A 27,843-nucleotide genomic window follows, 5' to 3' on the forward strand; every position below is an offset into this window, starting at 1 on the left:
AGCAAGTTTATCATTATTTCGGATTTCAATCATTTCGGTTGAGCATCACTGAAGAGACATTATTTGTCGAAATGCGCATCTGGTGCATCAAAATTGGTACCGTATAAGTTTTACATACCAAATAGTTTTTTACAATGTGCTTACATAATGTTAAATATGATTAGCGGGATAAACATAAATAATTAACTGGTTATACAAATATATTCATAACCACTTTAAATGTGTTAGTGGTCAGTGGAAGCAGATTGAAAATGTATTTCAATTTAGTCTGAATAAAATGTCGTAAAAGCTTTGCAAGTTACCGTAACTGTGAATTATTTCTTGCATATTACAATAATAATTCTAATGATAATATTAATATCAATGGTAATATAATTTCCATATCGCGTTACATGAAACAAATGACTATAAAATTACATAAATAAAAGACAATACTTAAGATAAATAGCAAAAAGGTTTTCTTTGTTATTTTGTTGTACCGAGCACTATGAAGATTACTAGTAATCAACGAAATAAAACATTAAGAAAATTTAGAAAAATGCATTCATAACAATGCAATGGGTATACTGAAATCAGGTTTCTGTGTGCCATATAATAAATGTACCTTTATCAAAACGAAATCAAATCTTAAATCTTCAAGGGTATTCCCCAAATACGTGGATCGTAATTTAAATGCCAATCGTCGATAACTCAGTGGGTGGACACAAAGAAGCATGCACAATTGCATTCTTCTAAATATCGCTAGTATAGTGTTCCTTGCATGCATTACCACAATGTGATCAAGAGAGCAAACGATGACATTGCAGACGGTTTACAGAAATTTAAAGGTAAAATAGTTTGGTCTATATTATTTTGAGGATGATATTCCCCGGTTTTTATGTAATTGGTCTGCGTTTATTTCATTTAAATCAGTGCATTTCGATTTATTGACAAATATTGGATATTATTTCTATTTCAGCAAGATTACTCTGACTACCACTGTTTATATTGATCTCTAGCGAATCTATAAAAAGAAAACGTTCAGACTTCAATTAACGTTTTAAATCCCATGTAACATAATCATTATTATTGATGGATATTTCTTGAGATAGAAACAGATTTTTACTGAGTAGTATGTTCATCGTCCTGTATCTTGATAAGGAATGATGTTCTCGAAGATGACAGCCATTACGGAAATCATATTCCTGCTCAGTGTCATTCTCATCTGCAATGTTACCGGTAAGTTATCGAGTGTGTTTTCTATCTGCAATGTTACCGGTAAGTTATCGAGTGAGTTTTCTATATGCAATATCATCGATAAGTTATCTAGTGTACTTTCTATCTGCAATATCATCGGTAACTTATCGAGTGTACTTTCTATCTGCAATATCATCGGTAAGTTATCGAGTGTGTTTTCTATCTGCAAAATTACCGGTAAGTTCTTGAGTGCACTTCCTATCCAGAGTATGTGTTTTAGCATGCACTAAAGGGTGCGATTATCATTTTATACCCTCTCCTTATGATTTTCATTGTCACTCCACGAACTGCAACCTGAACACATTGAACAAGCATTTAAAAGTTTAAGTGAAGTCGTACACTTGCATACATAATTGTATCATATGCATTACGAATTGTAGAGTGTTTTGTGAACATGCAGTTGGACAGTCAGTACGCATGTACTTCCATTTTCATTATTCCACTTTCTATATTTCAGAAGCTGTTTACTACTGCAATGTAGCAGGTATGAATTGAAAAATAAAAATTGATTTTAGGTATTTGTTTCTTAAATAATGATACCTAGCTAATATTTCAAACCCAAAAGTAACCCATTTGAATACGCAATTATGCTTCCATGATTCATCATGGTATTTCGACTTTTTCACAAAAAATACTTCCCTTTTTGACAAATTATATTTATTCTGTTGTTGCTCTTTGTTCAACATAATTTATTTTTTGCTTTAGATCCCTGTGCTCAGGCAAATGCATCTACATTCTTTGAACCTTACGCAAGGTTTGAAAGTTGTCAGTATGATTCCAGATTCGGGTTATGCGATCGTTATATTACCCCGGACTGGTACCGAGTGGACGACGCCATGTTGACACAATGTCCAGAGCTTCTGAGCTGTGGTGCCTTATATCCTGTTTGGCTGAATGGTAATACTACATATGTTTATAAATGTTTTTCAATTTAGCAGAAACATGTGCATAATATATCAAATAAAGAGCCATATTGTTTTATCATAAATTTAAACATTTTGACTATTCATCACAGGCTAGATATTACATTACAAGCACAACATATTTTGCACGATGTAGTAACGAATATTGTGTATTGAAAATGCAGAAAAGTTATGAACACACGTTGTAACCATACACATTTCTCACATTATCACCAGTGTGAGATCGACTTTGCCCATGTGAGATAGCCATGTGAGATTTTTCTGTCTCGAACTACTGCGACGTCATTTGATTGTGACGTCATATATTTTCTACGATATACGTTACACAGTGACGATTTATGTTACAAGGTGAAGTAAAATATTTTGCATTGTTTTCTTTACATTTTAATGTAGTATAGCTTTCTGGTGGACAACCTTGAGTTTTTTTTAGTTTAAACGTACAGTAAAAACCATTTTCGGGTACGCTCTTTCTGCTTATCTAGTTAGTTTTTGCATCGAAGTTCAAATGAGAATTTTGATAATTTAGAATTTTGTCAAAGCTCCTAAATCTATGCACTAAACTGTAGGTAAAATGTGAGAAAAATAATCCTTCATTATTTACTTGTGTGGGATAGGGAAATTCCACCTCTAGAACAAGATTCGCTGTTTAGGACTCGGCAATGCCTCGTCCTAGACTGCGAATCTTGTCCCCTCGGTGGAATTTCCCGATCCCACACTCGTACTAATGAAGGATTCTATTAATCTTTTACAAAAAAATAATACTCATATATCATATAAGGCATACGAAATTAAACGTAAGAAAAACATGAACCCTTGGAGACAGATGTGTAGGAGGAGTAGGCATCCCTTTTGATCAGTCAAATTCGCCGTAAACCATCTGTCTCGATTCGTATATGATCATGATGTTGAAATCTCTCAGCATTTGTTAATAACATGTTTTCATCCTGAATAATGTATTCATCAACTCTATATGTATGAGGAGATCGTGATGTTTGCCTGAACTGAGCGTAGATACGTAGGGAAACATCTCTCTCATTCACAGGATCCTTGCCGACCGAAGCTGAGGGTATTGTTGATATAAAAGCATGTAAAGTTGGTTTTGCTGACTGTTGTTCAAGAAACTATGACGTCAAAATAAGAAACTGTGGATCCTTCTATGCCTATTGTCTGGGGGCTCTTGATTCATGCTCAGAAAGATACTGCTTTGGTAAGATAATTATTCCTAAACCGAATAAAAACATAAAAAGTGCAATTTCTACCCACCTTTTAAGTGTAACAATGAAACGTTTCAGGGGAAAATAAAACGTCTCATGTTTTAATGCAAACAAATTATTTAGACCATATATTGCAAGAAATTCACCCTGATTGTCTTTTATTGCGCTCATTTGAAAAAGGAAAGCAAGGTTCTTGTGAAGTTCCGACCACTGTTGGGACGACAACAACTCCCGCACCAACGACCGCTGCACCACCTACAACCTGCTCTGAAGGTAGGGGTAAAGACGACAGTAACAGTGAACTTTGATAATATTTAATCTAATGGACGGCATTTCTGACATATGAACTGCATTATTTCTTGTTCTATAGATCCATGCATCGAGAGTAATCTTCAATCATTACCACAACCCAAGGACCGCTCGATGCAGTGTGAATACAAAACAGAGGATTCTTATTGTGATAACCACCTGAGTCAAGCCTGGTACAAACACGACTCTTCAATGTTGACTCAGTGTCCTAGTCTCTTAGGCTGTGGGACAATTTATCCTGTGTGGCTAAATGGTGAATACAAACTAAGCATAACATTTTACAAAATATCATATCTAATGAAAATAATCTTTGTTTTATACATTGCACCAATAATCAAATATGTTTCATCTTTAAAAACATGGAAACCATGACCATTAAGCTGCATTAATATAACCTAACAATATCTGTGCTATATAAGTATGTAGAAACTGGATTTCTGTGTGTTTGTACAGGAACAATACCCAGCACTTCAGACGGTGTGGTCACAAGAAAGGCATGTCAGAAAGGCTACGGCAACTGCTGTTCGACGTCATACGACATCAAGATTAAGAATTGTGGCGAATATACGGCTTATTGTTTAAAAGGCCTCGATACTTGTCCATCTCGATATTGTTTTGGTAAGATCTTTACATTTCCATTTTTGTACATAACTTTCAGTGACATTTAAAAAATGGTATTCTTTTTAATCCACAGGCGATGAAGTGTGTTGGGACGGCGATGCTGAGAAACCTGACCCCGACGGTATGAATTTATGAATTGTTGATTCCATTGATAACTCCGTTTACCTTATCAGGATATAGGGCTCACGGGTGTGACCGGTCGACAGGGGATGCTTACTCCTGCTAGGCACCTGATCCCACCTCTGGAGTGTCCAGGGGTCCGTGTTTGCCCAACTATCTATTTTGTATTGCTTATAAGAGTTACGAGATTGATCACTCTTCGTTATCTTCACCTTTCATATATACTATATTGACATGAAAATGGGTATGAGATAATTCGAACGTATTTTTCTATTACAGAAGATCACGATAACAGGCATTTGAATTTGGAGATTATTCTGGGCGCCATATTGGGGGTGTTGACATTGATATTCGTTGTAATGCTGATCATCAATAGAAAGGCTTTAAACATTATGAAATGCTGTAAAAGGTTGGTAGATAATAACATTTGAGTGCAACATATGCTTTTAAGGTCCCAATCTTGTTTACTAAATTCATGACAAAGGACATCTATGGTGAAGTAATTGTAATTCGGTTTAGAGAAGTTTGAAAAAGGACTTATAGGAGTGTGATTGCAGGAAGGATTTGGGAATTTTAACTTCCTTCTTAGTCACTTGTTTGTTCTTAACCTATACTATTTCCAAATGTTTGACTTTTGAAGACTAATTTAATCTAAGCTTCGTCCTATCTTTTCGAAACATAATATATACAAAAATTATTCCGGAAAGGATGTATAATATGAAGCTGCCCTTTTGATAAATCTCCTTTGTCGGACCAAAAAATCAACACATGACTGTTAATTGAAAAATACAATCAATTACGTTTGCTACAAATGTTGTCAATGCCCTTCAATTTCAAAGAAATTGACATATTGCTCACTCAGGGTGTGACCGGTCGACAGGGGATGTTTACCCCTCCTAAGCACCTGATCCCACCTCTGGTGTGTCCAGGGATCTGTATTTGTCAAAGGCTTGCTTTTGTATTACTTATAGGAGTTGTGAGATTGACTACTGTTCGTTATCTTCAGTTTTCACCTATCTTGGTAGCTGTATGATATGTATATGTAATACAAATACATGTACATACACTATAAAATCAGTAACGAGTTTCTATTTATATCTCTGAAACTGAACTAGCTCCTCACGACTAATAATTGAAAAAAAACCAGAAGATGATTTAATGACTAGTGCAATTCTTTAAGAATAATATGCTTTCTCATAGGGAGAGTAAATTAGGATCGACTGTGAACATTCAGAAATCAGAGAAGATTGCCATAGAAAATCCAACATACTGCGGAAGTCCCCCTCCATCCTACAGTCCTTAGTCAGAGATACTGTTGAGTCCTTAATCAGAGATACTGTTGAGGACAAGGATCATCTGCACCCCACATCAAATCCACATGAAATATATATTCTAAGAGTTCATATCGGGTTCATGAAGAATAGCTATGATTGTATATCTCTGTGTATTTTGTACTTGCAATATTTCCTTATAATACCACTTATCAAACACAATTATCAGCTTATCTATATCAATATTTTATTTCAATATGATTTAGCTTATTCAATAATCAAGCGCTCTGATTGGTTTATAACCTACCTGTGAAATCGTTTACACTTCAATGAACTTTGAACTCGAAAGTGACCATGCTATCACTGCTACTCAGCTGTTTCAGCAGCAAGAAACGCAGCCAGGAACCAGAGTAATCCAATTAGGCGAGAGTCTAGCAACCGGACAGGATTCGTACAAAGTTTAGTTTCCTAAGATTGTACTTTCACTTTAACTAAATAAATTGGCATGTCATGCTGTTACTGCTTGTTCTACCACGAGATTGATTGATTATATATTGTTCAACGTCCCTCTCGAGAATATTTCAATCATATGAAGACGTCCCTATTGCCGGTGAAGGGCTGCAAAAGTTACGGCCTTTGAGCAGGGAGGGATCTTTATTGTGCCACACCTGCTGTCACACGGAACCACGGTTTTTGCGGTCTCATCCGAAGGACCGCCCCATTTAGTCGCCTCTTTCAGCAAGCAAGGGATACTGAGGACCTATTCTAACCCGGATTCCCACGGGAAGTTATCCCATGAGAAAATGTTTGATATATCAAATGAAAGAATAACGACTTCCAATTCATCAACGTATCAAGTGTCAACACATTCATTTTTAACATGGCGGTAGCGTCTAGACTACATATGGATAATGAAGAAAGCTATTTTGTTCATCTGAATTAAAATAGGTATTGGAATTTAATTGTATTGCTGATCTGTGATAATACTTATCAAACAATACATGTATTAAGCAAATTCGGCGCAAACATATGTTTTTCTTAGTCACAATTTTGAGCACTACACTGTTTGGTTGAAATTGAATCGGAACAAGTTATTTCTTCACTTCAGTACATACATTTATGGAAGGTGTGTTATTAAAAATATAAAACAAAGAAATCCTTGTTCTTGACAAGAAAGCATTGCGATGAAACTATAATCATAATATTCTTATGCTATTAAAATCATCGGTTCCATGAAAGTAAACTGTTTACAATGTTCCATACCACGTTTAAACATTCTATTCATTTGTCAAAACATAAGCCCACAATGACTAGAGACTTATGATAGAAAGAGCAATCTTCAAATAGTAATTTTAAAGATTAAACATATTTTCAAAGGACTTATAGACACGTAAACTTGGGATAGTTTACTCACATATACTACTTTTATATTGAGTTTCTCAGTTTCTAGCGGTCGATACGCAAACTGATTCAAATTGAATATTTTACTGAACGCGCATGTAGATGTTAACAACAAACTAACACCTCAACGCCATTACGAACGGAAAAAGAAGGAGGCACAGTTTCTACACTCATCTGGTCCCGACAATGAATGATTTCAGTCGGAGTCCCAAAATCTGGCATTCAAATAAGGTATATAGAAGCAAAACTAAACTAGTTTGATTCGAATTATTCTTTGTTATACGACAGGAGCGTGAAGTTAGCATAAAACTGCAGATGATGCCAACATGAAAAAAATAATAAACATGAATTCAAGAGGTTTTCCTTTCAGAAAACATACAACCCATGCGTCTGGCAAATTTACTTTCAAATCGAGGAAGGTGATTGACATATCTGTTCATCTTTTTAGTAGCTGTCAAATTTACAACAACCTGTCGTTACGTCGATCACAGTCTGACGTGTTTCATACCAATTGTTAAGTCGCTATAATAATTATAATATACGTACTGATGTTGCCACATTTTTTTTCTAACTGTTGCGATGGGATGCGACTTCGCGTTTTTGCCTGATGTAAATGCATGTATTTTTTCTTCTTCTGTATATGACTTTGATATCGGATTCAAATATGCTAGGTGAAGATAACGAAAAGTGATCAATCGCATAACTCCTACAAGCAATACAAAATAGATAGTTGGGCAAACACGGACCCCTGGACACACCAGAGGTGGGATCAGGTGCCCAGGAGGAGTAAGCATCCCCTGTTGACCGGTCACACCCGCCGTGAGCCCCATATCCTGATCAGGTAAACGGAGTTATCCGCAGTCAAATCAGGACTGCCTTACAGCATGATTGGGTTTAAGAATAAACTCAATGTAAGACTAAGATAATTATTGTTCATTATCTGGAAAACAGCAAGTAACCCATCCAAAAACACAGCGAACTATGACCTTGTTTTCATAATTTTAGAAATTCTAATGGGTTGACTTTTGTCTATCTAAGGAAATTACGATTGCACTTATTGTTCATGTAAAGTAATTTTCTAATTGTTCATGTTGCCAGTAATTTTTGTGGTTGGAATCATAAAGTAAAACTTATATGGTACCAACCCCGATGCACCAGACGCGCATCCCGACAAAGAACGTCTCTCTAGTGATGCCCAAACCGAAATTTTAGAAATTCGAAATATAATTAAACCCGTAAGAGCTGAAAGGTAGACTAAAGTGCCAAAAAAACTGGAGCGAAATTCGTCCAAGGATCAAAGATATGCATGAGGGAGATATAATCCTTAATTTTGAAATGATTTTCTAAATTTTATCTCAGCAATTAAATATGCATCCGTATTTTCAAGCTAGTAACGAAGTACTTAGCTACTGGGCTGTAGATACCCTCAGGGACTAACAGTGCACCAGCAGAGGCTTCGACCCAGGGGTCATAATGTAAAACTTATACGGTACCAACCCCGATACACCAGATATAAATAAAAAGGTGGAGATAACGAACAGCCACACACGCACTTTCGCTCGTACGCCCGCCCACCCACATGCACACCAGCACGCGCGCTCGCATACACAGGCACCAACGCAGACACGCACGCACTCCCGCACCACACACACGCGCGAAAGTGTGTTGCCAAATTTTCGGGACGACCTGTCCCTTCTTCAGTATGATGGAATATTTACATCGGAAAAAAAAAACTAGATAGAAAAGTACGCTAAAACTAAAACTAAACTACAAACGCTGATAACAGTCAATATGTTTAGATATTGAAACTATCGAGTATAATATGGAGGAAGTCTATTTTGATCGAGCGTCACGACTGAATTCCTGGATTTGATTTGTCATTTTTCAGTCCAATGACTTAGTTTCCACTTTAAAATCTGAATACATTTGCAGTTTTTTTTTTGGAGTTTAAAGATACACACAAATCTCCTCTTTGGAAGATTGTTCACCTGATTGAATTATTCAGCTTTGGGGGTAAGCTTAATTTTACTTTGTGTTTAATTATTGTAAATATTGAAATTAATTTTGTATGATTATTATGACAATTTGTTTGAGAAAACAAAACAAACTTTATGAAGTTATGAAGATTATGTTGTAATTGAATTATGTTTTTATAACAATATTGTTTGCCATGTTGAGACAGTCTTCCGTTTTATTGATTCGAATGTTTTTTTCAATTGTGACATATTGATTAGCCGATGTAATCGTGTACTCTCTCTCTCTCTCTCTCTCTCTCTCTCTCTCTCTCTCTCTTCATAATGAGGTAGGATAAACATGATTTAAGCTCAGTTTAGTGGTACGGATGTGAATACCATGTGAAGAAACTGCTATTCTATTTAAAAGTTCTGAGAAGCAAAGGAAAAACGCAGTCCTAACTTAGATATACTGTCAATGTTAGCAGCTTTGAATTGCAGGATACCATACACGTTGTGATGATATAATCATATGTCGAAATGCGCATCTGGTGCATCAAAATTGGTACCGTATACGTTTTACATTATGACCCCTGGGCCGAGGCCTCTGCTGGTGTACTGTTAGTCCTCGAGGGTCTCCACAGCCCAGTAGCTTAGTACTTCGTTACTAGCTTGAAAATGGGGATGTTTATTTAATTGCGGTTTAAGGATTATCTCCCCATTGCATAGCTCTTATCCTTAGACGAATTTGACTCCACATTTTTGGCACACTATTTTACCCTATAATAGCTCTAAAACTGCATTGTCATTTCGGATTTTAAACATTTCAGTTGAGCATCACTAAAGAGACATTATTTGTCGAAATGCGCATTTGGTGCATCAAAATTGGTACCGTATAAGTTTTACATACAACACAGGCCTGCTTGCTGTCCTTGAGTACGCTGATAGTCTGATATTTAAATTCGTTTTTGATTTTAAGTTAATGATGCCTAGACTCATAGCGATAAATGGTATCCGATGGAAACTTTGAATGTCTCATTTGGGATTTGTAATTTAGGTATCTATTGAAATAATGCACGAGAGGTTATGCAAAGCTTACAATTAGCCAAATACCCGAGTAAAGAAATTGTCAAATTTTTGACCCCCTTCCCAGGACACAAAATTTATATACACATGTTTTTTTTTTATTAAAAAGGCGCAAATTCTTATATAGATATATATAAACTTCAACACCCAATACTTAGTGTAAGATCCAACGTTTAAAATACACTAAAATGTGCAAAGTCACACACAATCAAATTTTTGTTTGACTCAGGTAAAACGAAAAGGTATAGATAAGATGACTAAAGATGCATTAAAAAAAACTGTGATGTAATTGCTAAATAAACCTTGAGTTTGACACCTGATTTTTTTTGTATACACCTGTTTTTTTTTTAAATCGATATTTTAAAAGTTCTATGCATTGCTTCTATTTTTAAGAATGCAAGTGGAGCTTTGATCGTTAAATGGTATTGTTGAAGGACTTCTGGGGATTGAATGATTCTGTTAAATGTAAGAGAGGTATCGATATTACATCTTAATACGTTTTGTGTGATTGATTGAAAATGTCATTATGAAATATGTATGATTATGCTTAAAATTAGATACGTCTATCTAATTTTAAGCATAATCATACTTCTTTCATATTGTCATATGGTAAGCAAATAATACTAATTGTATTGTTCGTTTTCGTCGCCTTTCATTTTAATCATTTCTTAAAAACAGGAATTGCGTTTAATCGGAACGCTATTGTTTGTAAAAAAAAAAAGAGAGAGAGACAATTCATAGTTATAGCTACGAATCGAACACAGTACTTTGATTTTTAGATATCCGCTTTATACCAATTGATTTACTGCAGACATCCATTTCATCAATCTAATTTAGCTTGATGAATGGTTACATAGTTAAAAATATTGATGTGGATGTCGAATAGCCGATGAAAATTTGTACTTTATTTCCAAAACTCTAATTCTTTTCCCTTTAATTTTTCAGTCCTTAGAAAAATCAGAAAGAGGAAAAATAAATGAACTGTAGACTAAAATTAGGAGTCTACATATGGAAATCCCCTAAATGATTACAAAATAATGAACTGTATACTACAATTAGGAGTATACATATGAAAATCCCCTAAATCTCCCTTGCTTCGCAATATCAGAAAGAGGAAGAATAAATAAACTGTAAAGTAAATTTAGCAGTATCAATTTTAAAATCCTGTAAAAACAATTATTCCATTTAAATACCGTGACTAAAAAAATGAAACGTTATACCAAATTAAATGTCAATATTCTTTGTACTACCGATCAGTTTGTAAATGTGAGGTATCATATTCATTACCACTGCGGTGGCGCAGACATTTTTTACTAAGGTATCTGGTAAGCAAAATCCGATATAAAAATTAGGTCTTTTGTCTAGCGAGAATGATGCTCAGACCCTAAGCAATGGGACAATAAAGTTAATGCTACTTATTAGTATCCAAACTATTATGACAAGAACTCGAGATGTCCCCCACAAAATCTCATTTCTACAAACACCATGCATTGACTGGTATAACTGTCCACCAAAATTTAAATGGCCCACCGAAGGTAAGCACCCATCGTCCGCATCTTTTTAGGAGGTTAGAACAATCGTAAAACCGGATTAAATCTGCACAAAACGCCCGATACATGTAATAAAAAAATCAACCAGGATGTTGCTCTGAGTAGTGCGCGGAGTATTACAGGAACCAATGACATCATAATGCGTCGTGTTATACTTGCAATGTCACTTAATCGTCATCAAAGTGACGGCAGACTCCTTTCAATACAAGGACAATGTCTGAATGTAATTTTTATTCAAAGATAAAGTGCTGCACTCATTTGGAAGACTCTTTATTTTTACTTTACCGTTCAGATGATCGTACGCGGTTTATGAACAGTGTAATGAATATCTTACCGATCATTGGTCTGTGGGATGTAAACAGGTTTTATGTTAATATCATTAGAGTCTTGCGCGGAATCTGTAGTTGCCGCAAAGCCCGCCTAAGGCAATTTTACAGATTATAGTCGTATATTATTGTAAGTTCAGTTCTAAAATATTGTATAACGGTAAGTTATATATAAAGAAGTGTTTTAAAGAAAAGATCAAATCTGGGATAGATTAAGTTTGAATAATCTTCGAAATATTTATACTAAAATTATAATTACATTTAGATGGCATATACGCAGAAACCCAGATTTCTACTGTTTGCACAATCAATTTGGATTTTTATGTCTCTACACTTCTCTGGTAAGTATTTAAAACCTTTTACGGATCTTGATGCGTTTCTAAAGAAAGCTTAACTAAAACTACCACTACTACTGCTGCTGCTGCTGCTGCTATTACGAACAATCTACTATTGATATTAAGCCACAATTGTTATCACTGATACTACCACGAATCTGCAACTATTTTTTCTACTTCTCGACGCTACAGTTCTCTTATTCTGTTGTTGTTGCTTGTTTTATGATTCCAAAATTAATCATATAACTGACTGTTACAGTCTTAACGTCGTTTTCTGGAAATTCTGAAAATTGACCTTCCGAGTTTCCAGTCAGAACACCCAATCAAGCTCTATTTCTCAATCAATATAGGTGCCCAAGACCCCTGCTTAGCAGAGAATTTCGTGGAGCTAGATCACGTGTCTAAAAGGTATCCTACGTATGCCCTTGACGACAGTCCGCTCTGTGATAGATACTTAACAAAGCGCTGGTACAGGGCCAAAGATCACGTGATGTCTACATCTCCACCCAGCCTGGCATATTGTGGCACTCTTTACCCCGTTTGGTTACAAGGTAAAGAATATGGATATAATTTCAGTTCTTGTAAATCACTGCTCGTTATGTTAGCCTTTGTAAACGTAGCAAAATCAAGAAGTCGGCAGACACTGGACATGGCAGAGGTAAGATCATGTGCCTAGGGAAAATAAGCATCCACTGTCGATCAACCGAACCCACGGTTAACCATTTGTCTCCATCTGGTAAACACAGTTTCATGATTTCAAAATTATTGTGAAAAGCAAAAGCAAACATTATTTTCTGGAAACTCTGACCTAACGACAAATGATATTCACAAACATTATCAAAATAACCACCATAGAATTGCTAAAATGGCGTTTGTAAACGTATCCTTATTGCCGTCTATGACATTTAAGAAAGATATATAATAATATAAAGGTTTAACATGACATTGTTATATTCTCAAATAGACAAAAAAAATTGAGAGACAAAGATGAAAGTAAAATACCAAAGCGAAAAAAAAACACTCTTAACTGGCAATTGCGAGGTTAAGGTAACTCATTACACTAAAAGTTTATTCAACAGCTCATTAAAACACCTTTTATGAAGCATCATTTCTCCATTGAAAGAGTAATACAAGCTCTCAATCATTTTATATAATTTTTGTGATTTTTCATGGAATGATAAAACGTGCATTTTGTTTGCAAATAAGAAATTCTCGAGTCAAATTTCACTGATTTGGTGTATGATTTGAAAGGCTAATAAAACATGCCTAAAAGATTCAGATGGTAGTGTTCTAATTAAAAAATAATATTTATGAAAATTGAAAACGTTTTTTGTTGTCTATTAAGTCTATGGACAAAATCCTAAAAATGCACGCCAGTCAGAAAAGAGATATATACAGGAACTATATCATCAAAAGAAACCAATTTTTTTTTTAGATATAATCATTCTAATCATACCAGAAAAAAAGTACTAAAATAATCATACTGTTGCTAATTGTATACACTGTTCATCAAGGAATTCGTTTCCTTTATAAATTCGTTTAATTTGTAAACCATTTTACACCAAAGGAGTTTTTTATTACAATGTTCTCCATGACTTCTTTTTTAGAATTCTGATCGGGCTTTGTTCAAATTTGAAAAATTGTAATATTTCTAAATTTTGACCATTTCATTTCAATATCTCTTTTGAAATATATTTTTCTGATATATTATTTCTCTAATTGACATGACTTTTGAAGATTTTATCCATAAATTAAAAAAGTATTAGTAAATAATGTTTTCAACTTTCACAAATATTTTTTTTTATTTAAAAAATTAAATCGTCTGTCTGAATCGTTTAAGAATGTTTTCTTTGATATTCATATTAAGCATCAAATTACAGCGAAAATTGTACTCTAGAGTATATTATTTGCAAATAAAGTACGTTTTTTATCATTCCGGTATAAATCACAAAAAATCATATAAAATAAGTGAGAACTTATCTTTCGATGGTGAAACCATGCTTCATAAGAGATGTTTTAATGAGCCATTAACTAAAATTTTATTGTAGTGGGTTACCTTAAACTAAAATGGATGCAATTTGAAATCAAAAATGCAAACAAAAAAAAAAGATAATGAATTAGAATAATAAGTGTGTATCTACATCGTTTAGGAAAAATCGATTCATGTCTTAACTTTGCATTAATTAGATCCAGTACCAGGGAAGGGAGTGACAGATACACTGACCGCCTGTGAGGTCGGATTTTCTAGCAACTGTGCTAAAAGTTATGAAATTGATGTGAAAAACTGCACGTCGTTCCTCGTATATGAACTGAAACCACTTGATGCCTGCAACGCAGCCTACTGTTTTGGTAATAGTCTCTGATACTATGACATTTCGAATATATATAGGCATAAAGGAAATACAACACAAAACAAAGGTGACATGGTCTATTTATAAGAATAATATGTTTGATCAGGAGTTGCACGACAATTTACGACGTACAAATTCAAAATAATAGCAATATGTCAGACTGTTTACATGTTGTACTCACCAAAGCCAAATGATGTTTGAATATGTGTACATGATTTTTAAATATGAAGATATAGCTGTGTAATACAATATTAGGCATGCTTTTGATCCCTAACTTTAGAATAACTAAAATAGATATACATTTAGCATCGCATCACAGACACGATGTTTGTTTTACATACTCATCATGTACCAGATTGAAATATTGCTTTTTATCCAGATATTTAATTTTAGTGACATTTTTCTACTTCTATATTTCAGAGCTTGACAATGATTGTAAGTAAACAAGTTATCTTTAAATACACGTTGGGACGTAATTATAATATCATATTTTAATTTTTTTAACGCTGGACTGTATAAGAATTTACATTGCTTGTTGAATATATCTATGCATTTCTGCGACAAGGTCACTGTGTATCAGATAACCAGACCTTTATAAAGGAGTTCCAGATGAAAAATGATATCTTTAACAATAATTACAATGTTTCAAAATCAACAGCTGAGCGTTATGTATTCCTGGTCGTTATCTTCACCTTGCATATTATACCCAGATAAAACAGCATCCATGCATATAACATTATACCCAGATAAAACATAATTCATGTCTATAAGATTATACCCAGATAAAACAGCATTCATGTCTATAAGATTATACCCAGATAAAACAGCATTCATGCATATAACATTATACCCAGATAAAACATCATTCATGTCTATAACATTATACCCAGATAAAACATCATCCATGTCTATAAGATTATACCCAGATAAAACAGCATTCATGTCTATAAGATTATACCCAGATAAAACAGCATTCATGTCTATAAGATTATACCCAGATAAAACAGCATTCATGTATATAAGATTATACCCAGATAAAACAGCATTCATGTATATAAGATGTTTTTTTTTTCTTTTCTGAATGTAAGTAAATGCAAGGTAAAGATAACGAACAGTGATCAATATAATGAATAGCGAATATTTTCATAAATCCATTAAAAATACAAAATTAGGAGGAGGGAAAGCCTCAAGTCAAACCATTGATGAGATCAGCTGTTTATAGGAGCAAGCATCCCTTGTTGACAAACTATAGTATATCTTGACAAGCTAAAGGAGGTAATCCGTTGTGAAAATCAGTATGTAAACAAAAGTCTAAGAATTGGTATAAAACCATCAATTGCATTCGTCCCATTGACAGGTTGCATTTGCAAATTGAACGATCATAACGGCCATAATATGTGCGATAGTTTGACTAAACAAGAGTGTTGAAACACATTTAACATCAAATTGTTTCACCGCAGTCGGTCTCAATTTAAAAATCTATGCTCCTACATTGAATCTAATTAGTTGTTTTCTGTATATTTGTAAAAAGGCCATTATACATTAATGCATTGTAAATTGATATTGCTTAGGGGTCATCCATAATTGTCAATCATTTTCCAAAGTGTGCATAAAGCACACTTTTTGAGACCCCCCCTCAAAAAGTGTACATCACCCATTTTCAAATTAGAGTGGTTAGTGTATTCATTTTCAGTAAAATATCTCAGTACAAAGCAGATCTGGAGGATTCTGTGATGTCTATCATTTCGAGTTCACAGAAATATATCCAATAGACATATAAATGAAAATCATCATTGTTAATGAATAAAAATCCGTCTATATCTCTAAATGTCGAGCAGAAGACTACAAAGAGAAATTTCTAGGCCACCTGAGTAAACTCACGTGACCCATTGCACTTAATCTGCGTCTCTTGTCGTTCGTTGACAGTCGTGCGTTAACAATTGAAAATTTTTAACTTCTTGATAACTACCATTCCAATTCTTTTCAAATTCAATATGAAACATCTTTGGAACAAGGAGGGGGGGGGGCATAAATTTTAATTTTCAGGATTGCAGCATCCCTGGGGTTTTTAGGGAGGGGGGGGGGCTGTCAAAAATCGACCAATTTTCAATCTTCTCCAGAACCACAAAGAAAACTTTTTAGATCGGTAAAACCTTCCCAAAGAGGGTGGTTTGTCGAGCCATGCCTCGTCCACCCCGTGGCAAAAACAATCCATGTGAAAAATAAATACCGGCAATGTGTTGATTATGCATTACATTCAAGCGCACAAAAGACGTAGATGGAATCACGATAAAATAAAACCGAACTCCGCGGATACGAAATAAATCCGGAAGAGAAAAAAAGAACGTACGGTAAAATTGTCGATTTTTACCCCCCTCCCCCGAGCGTGCTTTTTGCGCACTTTGGAAAATGGTTGACAATTATGGATGACCCCTTAGATTTCTTCAAATCATTTTTCTACAAACACTTGGTCCAATGCATAAAAGAAAATGCTATTGATGATGATTAATTATCGATAGTTCCAGATGCACCGATTTTCCTTTGTACAATTAACAGGTGTGGAAAAGTCGGTGGAGAACATTCAAGTTTCCTTTCATAACGTATCTTGGACAACAGCTGTACAAAAAATTGCAGCAGGAAAAACTCAGTATGATCCACAGGTCAATCTGATTTGCTCCTTCACACCTGCTGCTGATGATACGCTATTGTACCACATAACCTGGTACGTCGACAACAACATTCTGATTAAAAGTCTGACTGTTGATAAGACATCCCTACAGAACGCAATACTCTCTGCTGATGATCTCCACAATGCCGGGAAAAAGATTGGTATCTGGGTATGCAGATTACTTTGGGTATGCAAACTAAATTTAGCGATGTAGTTCACCGATATATCCCTTTAATCCCATAGGATTATTTCTTTGTAGATACAATGCATTGTAGGACTAACGAACTCAGAGGATAAACTACCATGTGTTACAAAGGGGAGCACTCTTTTTTTTGCTGGAATAGAGGTTGGTACACAGTGGTAAAAATACTATAAGACTAAGTCTGCAGTTTAAATACATTTAAGGTTTTAGGCAACGTGTTTGCTTTTGTCATATTTTTACTGAACATTTCGTAATGTAATTACTGTACATTTCCACAGTTGTATAACGAAACAATATTGTTCAATCAATGTCATGATTTAAACAATATTAGTGCATTTTGATTGAGAAAGATATCGATATACCAATTAAAGTAGTTAATACCGTATTTATCCATGCACATTTTAAATTATTTAAGATGTTTTCCAGACAAAGTTTTGAAACCTATTTTGCGTGTTTACAAAACACGCTCTATATAATACAGTTTAACATTTTGTATCAAAAGAACGTGACTAGTATGTTTTCTGTGTGATGACATTACACGGTTCTTATAAATAGATCACGTAATTACCCTAAAAGAAAATAAAACAAAAAACCACAACTCCACCCCCAATATAAAAACCCGGTCAAAGTAGGGCTTATACATATATCTAGGTGGTATACCTTCGCTTATCACCTTTCATGGATGAGATTTGAATAAGAGACGCAAGTGGAACTGTATAAGCCTAGTAAGATGGTCAACAACATTCCTTCAGTAAAGTTTTCTATAACATATGAGTCGGTCTCGAAGCGTGTATCCCCTATTTGTTTTTACAAATTTGTTGTGAGCCTTTACATATATCAGAACCTTAACAGTAATCATTTTACAAGCTTACACAAAGTAGAAAATGACAATTTTGAACGACTTATGACGGGATTAGCTAGGAAATCACATATTGTGGAGAAATTATCGTTTTTGTTGGATATAGGTGGTATCCAGCATGAGAGTTTAACGGGGTTCTGTTAGTCGTTTCTAATGGTGATTTTTAATTCAAGGTTTTGAATGAGACGCTTACGGTTGAGAGACAGGGCCATTCAACCATTATGGTACGTCCAACCATCCCTTTCGGCTCCGAAACAATAGATATTGGAAGACAGATCACAAGTCCTTTGAATATACAGTTGTCATTCGTGGACGACAATATCAAGGCCAAGTGCCAAGCTAATGGAGGCCTTGCCCAATGTTCTATTACAATACCAAGCTACACGTACGATGAAAGACAAAAGTATGACGATACAACAAACTGGTATAAAATCTACACAATGACGGTCTATAACTCCGATCAGGAGGGATATTATATTGATGATCGCCGCTTGGTACTAAGACTAGAAACAAACAACCCATCAGGCATTGGAGCTAGACTATTTGGTGGTGTCGTGCTTCCAGATGTATCCGTAAGTTTTACGGTTCATATGTAATTCTTTGTGTAAATATTACAGCACATAAGTTGCAACAGCGATATGTCAATATGGACCACGACCGTCATACAAGTTACTTCAAATCAGAACACCATGATCTTACATTTCCATACCAGTAGCTCTTCTATTTTTATTTACAATATGTCAAAATATTGTTGCAAGGCACACAATGAAATAGAAAACAAATACATAATTTAACGAGCAATAAGGAATATCTCTGTTAATGACTTTTAATTACTTTTATATTCTGCATTTCTGCTAAAATTCATCGAATAAACTTCCAATCATTTATGAAAGAGGCCAATCCAAGGGGTTTGAGTTAGGGGTAACATAATAGTTTACATACATGATTTCCACATTCTACTTTGAATGACCTTTGCTCCTTTTATTGACATTAAAAATCTCCATCATTTACGATCTTTATGCATTGTACAATATAAAGTTCTCATAACTCCTATAAGCAATACAACATATATAGTTGGGCAAACACGGACCCCATGGACACACCAGAGGTGGGAGCAGGTGCCTAGGAGGAGTACGCATCCCCTGTCGACCGGTCACACCCTTTGTGAGCCCTATATCCTGATCAGGTAAACGGAGTCATCCGTAATCAAAATCAGTGTCCCAAGAACGGCCTGATAATCGGTATGAAACACGTCAGACAGCATTTGACCCAAATGATAGGTTTTATTGACGAACTAGATCGTTATAACGACCATAGAATTTGCGAAATGCTGACTTCAATCCAGACTATTGAAACTCCTGTACCATCAACGTGTTTGTCAGTAGCTTTCCTCGATTTAAAAACTGACTATACGCAGAACAAGCTCTTGCGTATTGAATCAGTTGAGATATATAGACACCACATGCAGGTGATAATGGATAATCAATATTAGAATATGAAAAAGATACATGTGTACGTTTGTCACCTGCTGGAATCACTTATCTGATTTAGAGTCTTTTTTCTTTCAATATACGTTTAATATTTTAGATAATGACTGTATGCAACTTTTTTTCTATATCTCTCTTCCGTAACTTGTTATAGATATTTTGTATGGGTTTCTAAGCAGAATCTTTTTAAATAATAAGAAAAGCTTCTATATAAATACATTATTTCAGATCAATATCGTGGAGTCAAATGAAGCGTGGAAGGGAAAGCGATGCAGCTCGTATATCGACCCACATTTAACATCCTTTGATGGATTGTGAGCATCCATTCAAATTATGTCAAAGTCAGCAAATATCGGCACGTAGTATGAATGATAAAAAGTGAACTTTATTCTATTTCAGAGCCTTCGAATGCCAGGCAACAGGATGCATTACAGGGAAGACATACACATTCTACAAAAACAGCGATCATCTACAAGAGGTAGGCTTTGAATGTGAACGTTGAAAGAAATACTAATTTTGATACAATTTTATGAATATAGTTCGAACAGTGATTAATCTCGTAACTCCCAAAATGAATACAATACTACGAGTTGGGGAAACACGGACCCTGGATATACCAGAGGGGGGAATCAGGTACCCAAGAGGAGTAAACATACCCTGTCGACCATGAACCCTATCAGGTAAACGGGGTTATCCGTAGTCAAATTATGTGTGTCAATTGAATGGCTTAATAATCGTTATGAAACATGCCGTCTTGCATTTTACACAATGGCAGGTTGTGTTAGCAAACTAGATTGTTACGACCATGGCATTTGCGAAATGCTGGTTTTGAACGAACCCGTTGACCCCCTGTATATGAAATATGTCTAGGATTTAAGAGTTTCGGATTTTCCTCGATGACTTCCAGTGGACCAGCCCTCTTCCTAAACATTTGCGTGTCGGGGGTTGAGATCCTCGACACGGATACTCTTTAACACCTTCTGCAACGTGCATCGCTGTTTTCGAAAAACGAAATATAAACGCATAAAAAAAATCACATTTCATCGGATCTGAACATAAGTAATACATGACCCGAGAGTTAACAGCGAAGTACCCTGCTATACCAATAAAGAGAGACGATTTCTGGTGTTTTTGGTATGGGCGAGTTTAATATACACTGCCTGGAGTTGTTATTTCAGTATTTGCTATCGTCTTTAGATGCGGTGAGTATGGACCTCTTTTGTCACAGTATAGACATTTCAAACTTATAACATGACCGTCTCCTAGCCTTGGAAATTCTGGTGCGAATAATGTGTACCAGAATGCATTGAATAATTCAAAATACGTTCGTATGCAAGTAAACAAGTTTAAGCAACATGAAAGGTACCTTCGAAGAAAGCATTTTTTTTTTACTAGACTCTCTGTAAAAATATGAAACACAGAATGTGTAAACAAATCACATCTAAACAAATGACGTCTGCCATGTGATCACAAAGACTGAAATTGTAAATGACTACCGATTATCTGAGACGTGAAATTCATTTCAAAATTAAGGATTATCTCCCTCATGCCTAGCTCTTATCCTTAGACGAATTTGACTCCACTTTTTTGGCACCCCTATAATAACTCTAGTAAGTTTATTGTTATTTCGGATTTCGAACATTTCGGTTGAGCATCAATGAAGAAACATTATTTGTCGAAATGCGCATCTGGTGCATCAAAATTGGTACCGTATAAGTTTTACATAATGACCCCTGGGTCGAAGCCTCTGCTGGTGGACTGTTAGTCCCCGAGGGTCTCTACAGCCCAGTAGCTAGGTATTTCGTTATTAGCTCGAAAATACGGATGTATATTTAAATGCAGTGATAAAATTTAGAAATTCATTTCAAAATAAAGGATTATCTCCCTCATGGATAGCTCTTATCCTTAGACGAATTTGACTCCACTTTTTTGGCACTCTGTTTCTCCCTATAATAGGTCTAGCAAGTTTATTGTTATTTCGGATTTCTAACATTTCGGTTGAGCATCACTGAAGACACATTATTTGTCAAATGCGCATCTGGTGCATGAAAATTGGTACCGTATAAGTTTTACACGTGAATGAGAAAGACAAATACAGAAAATGAATGTTATTCATAACTATGTCCTGCACCTAGATATGAAAATACTGTGAATATCATAATACAATGATAATGAGGTGCTTATAATAGAGAATGATTGATTTCGTGAATCAAAAATAGATTTGAAAAATCAGGAACGTGGCAAACATAAACTTTTGGAAATACCAGGAGTGAAATCAGATGTTTTTCAGAAGTAAGCACCGCTTAATGACCGATGCCACAATTATTCAAAGGATCAGTAATGTATTTACATGGTCCATCTGTGTTTTATCCAGGTCCAGGTACGACATGCTAATTGTTGGGGCTCACCACGGTGTGCATGTGCAGTAGCAGCTAGATCGGGTCAAGGTGTGTTCACAATGGACTTCTGTGACTCAAGACGATACATCAATTTCCCTATATGTAAAGACAAATCACTGAAGGTCATCAAAGAAACAGACAAACTATTTAAGGTTAGTTTTCATTCCGTCTATGATTTAACAAAATAGCTGAACATGATGTATTAATAAAGGTTTTGAAATAGCTGATATTCAGTATTTAATAAAACAGTCTATCAAGCTGCTGTGAAGTATTCCAATATATAATGTTATGACATTTAATTTTGCACAGCCCTGTGTTAACAGTGAAAAAGAACAAAACCTGGGAGAAACGTTACTACTTTCTTGCTAAAAAATAAAACTTCTAGACATTTCTTTCTTATAATCAGAGTGTGTCATACAACTTAATTCCATATGTTATTAGAACATGGGAATATTTGTTCAAATTGAAAATATTTTTTTATGTGTGGTTGCAGGATGCTTTATGCATTGTTCATGGAATTTATTTTTAAATATAGATAATTTTTCCAACTGGGACTTACGTCAAAGTGATGTTATACGATTATGGATCATGGTACATGAACATTGAAGTCTATCCAACTGTTGCTGATGTACAGAAAACATCAGGACTCTGTGGGGTTTTGGATGATGATACAACAAATGATCTTCGTCTTTTGGATGGATCGATCAGCACTTCTAGTCCTCCGGACGATTTCTCTTTATCATGGAAGTGTGTAATTTAGAAAGGCATTCATTTATCATATTCTTTGTTTTATTGCATAACACATATCCGTTTTGCTGAAGTTTTTATTGTAAGCTCAAATAAATGTTTCCATGACAAGATTTTAAAACTGATTTTATATTACATATGCAGTTTTTAATTCATAATTTACGTTGTGCCCCAGATTACCAGATGGCAGCGATGATGATCTCCTGTCTCACTCACAGTCTGTATATGACACCCTAGCTCCGTTGTCAACCTACTTCCAAAAATTGTGCACATGTGATGGCGGATAAACGTATTGTAGTTACAAAAAATATGTAGACTGTGAGACAAATGTAAAAGGAAAGGAATATCAATGTATCTTACACAATAGCGCCAGGAAAAAACGAGACCTGGAATTCATTCATAATGTCCAAAAAAGAGAACAACAGTCAGAAACTAAGATGCAGGTATATAGTGATATCAATAGTATAATAAGCAAATTTGCTTCATCGTTTATGTGTAGCGAATATACAACAGTGTTTTCATCCAACATACGGGCATTAATATTTTTGTAGCGAGTCGTGAGAAGTAAGCGGCAGGTGATAGATGTGGCAGAGGCTCAGCAGACATGCTACACAGTGTTTGATGAATCACAGCTCTATGCAACGTGTCTTGAAGTAGTGCCAAATTTTAGCAATGAAAGTGTGGAAAACTGCATTATGGATTTGTCTGTAAGTTTATGCATATTGAATACACACTGGGGTCAATGGTTGTGGAGTAAAGACATTTCAACTTATAAAATCTTCTTCTTTTTATAGATGACTGGAGAGGAAAACCTCACACAAATACATCTTGAAACTGCTCTCGGACAATGTCAGGCATATATTGTGCTGAATTCAACTCTGAAAAAAGAACAGTCTAACTTTACAGAGATAATGATCAATTTATGCCCAAATAATTGCAGCGGTAACGGTATTTGTTCTGGAGGTAAGTTGAAACTGTTTTAATTCATATATTCCTAATGTTAAATATCATCAGAGATATAGTTTGTAAAAAATGAAATGCTCCCTATATTTTAGGAAACTGTACGTGTAACTATGGATACGGTGGAAGCGACTGTTCGTTTGATATTCTCTCCCCACCGACAATAACCAAAATATCAGACGATGGGTTGTGCGATAAAACCGAGGAGGCGTGCGATGATATCACACTGTATGGCCAATACTTCTTGGAAAACATGGGGACTACATGCTACGTAAATCGACAAGAGGTAAAAATAGAAACAATTCTAAAATGTTTTCAGATCCTATCTAAATTTGTTGACAGACTTGTTCGGTATTACAAATGATAATTAAAGGGATTTTCGAAAGACAAAATATGTTATTAATCTCATAAATTTATGCAACAACAATGTTCTGAAGAACCGTTGATACCATAAATATCCCTCATTGCTAAATAATCTTGAGTACATAAACTATTAGGTATGTGACATTTTGAAATATATATATAAATGAACAGTTCTGGAAAGGATATTAAGCTATATGTACAATGTAACAATGATGCTACATTATATTTAAACCATAGATAACAGAAACAAAGAATATTTCTTCACAAGAGTCCTACACCGTTAGCCTAGAGGAGAGAACCTTGTATGAAGGATATTGTAGACTTGATTATTCACTGACCAACACATGGAGTACGACGTTTCAGTTCAAGATATCTAATGATGGCATTCAGTTCTCAGAGATATATTCTGTGTATGTCTATCAATCTCAATGCCAAATATTCAACAACGATACCGGAAGTGTTTATTTCACTCTACAGGTCAGTCATGTATCAAAATTCAGTGTCAAACGATTCAAAGTATTCAGCTTGTTTTCGTTGTAAATTCACGTGGAATTAATTATTTTAAGACATTGTTTCCGTTGTAAATTCACATGGAATTAATGATTTTAAGACATTGTTTCCGTTGTAAATTAACATGTAATTAATTATTTTTAGGATGGATATTGTTACATCAACGGGAGCTGTATTCAGAAAGGTGAATTCAGTGGTAACGACTCCTGCTACCGGTGTGACCCTGATACACACAGATATGATTGGACATATGGTATGTATTTGATGAGCCAATGTCGTAGATCGGATTTTGTTTTGTTTGTTCTGTACAATCGTTTGTTTTATTCATTATCCACTTTAACTGTTGTCATTACAATTGTCCTATACCGGGTGAAATTTTCACCTTTATTTCAAATGCTAGATCACTGTACACCATGTAATGAATATCCTGTGAAATCCTGAAACGTTAAGGCGCAATATGCATTGATTCCGAGGGTGCAAATCCTCCCTAAGATATCAAACTAAAGCTAAATTGATATTCTATTTACTGTTTCAATGTATTGTAACAATACCCATGAAATTACAGCTGTGTGAAATCTTGACAAACCTCGAAAATTAGCATCTAAGAACTGAGAACATTACACAGTATTGTAGACGGATATCATGTATCAAATGACATGGATTGGGTTTAGTCGCAGTATGAGGCGTACAGTTTACGAAACATACATTGTTGTGACTAAAAGTGACTTTGCATTACATGGCGGACTCTCAGAAACATTTTGTTATATTTATTATGATACGCACTAGTAGGAAAACTAACTCCTTGTTGTTTTCTGAGTAGATTGTAACACGACAGTATTAACAACCCAGGACACGGGGACGACAGCTTCCACTACACCATACACAAGTACGACTTCCAAAGGCGCCCAAACGACTCGTACCATTTCTAGCAGTACCTCCGCTCCAGGCACTATTTCTACCGGCGCTCAAACAACTGTCGGCATTTCTAGCAGTACCTCCGCTCCAGGCACCACTTCTACAGGCGCTCAAACGACTCTCGGCATTTCTCCCAGCACTTCCGCTACAGGTACTACTTCTACAGGCGCTCAAACGACTCTCGGCATTTCTAGCAGTACTTCCGCTCCAGGCACTACTTCTACAGGCGCCCAAATGACTCTCGGCATTTCTAGCAGCACTTCCGCTCCAGGCACTACTTCTACAGGCGCTCAAACGACTCTCGCCATTTCTAGCAGTACTTCCGCTCCAGGCACTACTTCTACAGGCGCTCAAAGGACTCTCAGCATTTCTAGCAGTACCTCCGCTCCAGCCACTACTTCTACAGGCGCCCAAACGACTCGTAGCATTTCCAGCAGTGTCTCCCCTTCATACACCACTTCCACATCTCCATCAACAAAGACACAGTCAACACCTTTGACTTCAACTTCACAGTCAACATCACAGTCAACTGCATCACTGCCCCTGGTCTCATCCTCTACTGATAGTGTAAATTTAAAGACCACATCACCATCATTGAATGATATAGACGACAATTCACACAAAAGCACCAAACAGGATACTGAATTATCAGAGCGGGCTATAGGGTTAATCTGTGCAGTGGCTTTTGTTACCGTGGCAATAATTTCCCTCACCGGATATTTGCTCAAAGCAAAATATAGCAAAAGGTTGGTGTAAATTGATATCCATTCATTTCTTTTAAAGCTTACTCTCAGTGACATGGTCTGCGAATTTAAACCCCGATATTTGCCACAAAGCCCCATTGTTGTATATAAAATCATAAGCATAGCTCGCATTCATACACTCTACACTCAATCAGGGGATTATTTGTATTAATATAATCCAATTTGCAATCGGCTCACTCACCAGGAACTTCTCGAAGTACTCTTTGACATGATTACTTTTTATTCTAGAATTCAACAAACAGACATACTAAGCTACCTTCTTCACAACTTAAAACAGACCAAACTGTATGCGTGTACACTGGTCGTATAGTTATACACACATGTAACATATGAATGCTCATTGAAACATGAATTTGTTACAGGATATTTCTATCGTATAATGTTGTTTTAATTTTAATGCAACACAGCCCGAGGCATCGCCTAATTTCTCGCACATTATGTATTCTTCGTAAACCACCTCATACAGACAGTGCATTGAAGAGAAATGGTGTATATTTTCATGAAAAAAATATGCACAGTCTCATCGTTCACAACACCATGAAGGTAAATTTTCTTGTGACCGTTGCGTAATATACAATGAAAAGGTGAATATCTATCTCATAACTCACATAAGGAATACAAAAGTAAGAGCTGGGCAAACACATATAATTCATCAGTGGAATATGTTCGATATCAGATTGTTGTAGGTAAGATAAAATCCTTACCCTATCTCCAGAGTCTTTTTGTAGCAACATAAACATGACTGACAATTCTAATATCGCATTTCCTGAACATGAATGCTGTTGTTGCTCCTAGGTATTCTGTAGATGGGTGTAATGAACGTTTTCGTTTTAAACCTGATGATATTGAGTATGCAAGATTCGTATTTACATTGCTACTTTAATTTGTAGAACTCAAATTCTAGCAATCGTAACGTATCTTTTACAGAGGAGATGATCAGATTCCTAGTTTGACCACTCATCATACACATGACGAAGTTGACATTTGCCACGAAAACGATGCAGTGTCAGCGGGAGAAGATGCACATAACATATTCGACATCCGTCCAGAGGACTTGGTTTCCAGACCACCAACTGCAACCTCCATGTTCAGACAACCGCCCACTAATGACCTGAGTAGAATATATGACCAGAAGCATCTCGACAAAATGTTTAGTATTAGTAAATGACATTCGATCATGTTGGTTATTTTTATATCTTAACGTTGGAACTCTTTCTTTAATACACGTTACGAAACAATGGTTTTGAAACATATGTTCAATGTCTAAAATGTAC

At 35.5% G+C, this 27,843-nt stretch overlaps 1 protein-coding gene across 1 annotated transcript; it reads left to right on the forward strand.

Annotated features, from left to right (window-relative positions):
* The first annotated feature begins 687 nt into the window (after positions 1 to 687).
* On the forward strand, positions 688 to 27,807 carry LOC125674313 (uncharacterized). Its single transcript, XM_056161075.1, is given in 31 exon segments — positions 688 to 827; positions 1,141 to 1,218; positions 1,694 to 1,720; positions 1,942 to 2,133; positions 3,202 to 3,366; positions 3,554 to 3,646; positions 3,744 to 3,935; positions 4,136 to 4,300; positions 4,377 to 4,424; positions 4,703 to 4,832; positions 5,624 to 5,725; positions 9,093 to 9,108; positions 12,275 to 12,350; positions 12,695 to 12,895; positions 14,532 to 14,693; positions 15,116 to 15,130; positions 17,252 to 17,532; positions 17,623 to 17,709; positions 18,598 to 18,996; positions 20,140 to 20,225; positions 20,311 to 20,389; positions 22,286 to 22,462; positions 22,846 to 23,057; positions 23,233 to 23,500; positions 23,609 to 23,764; positions 23,852 to 24,020; positions 24,113 to 24,303; positions 24,618 to 24,857; positions 25,035 to 25,143; positions 25,711 to 26,551; positions 27,497 to 27,807. Coding segments are annotated over 31 exon segments (5,265 nt in total). The 5' UTR covers positions 688 to 760; the 3' UTR covers positions 27,738 to 27,807.
* Positions 27,808 to 27,843: the final 36 nt, after the last annotated feature.

This window comes from Ostrea edulis, chromosome 3, assembly GCF_947568905.1.
Source record: "Ostrea edulis chromosome 3, xbOstEdul1.1, whole genome shotgun sequence".
Taxonomy (NCBI): domain Eukaryota; kingdom Metazoa; phylum Mollusca; class Bivalvia; order Ostreida; family Ostreidae; genus Ostrea; species Ostrea edulis.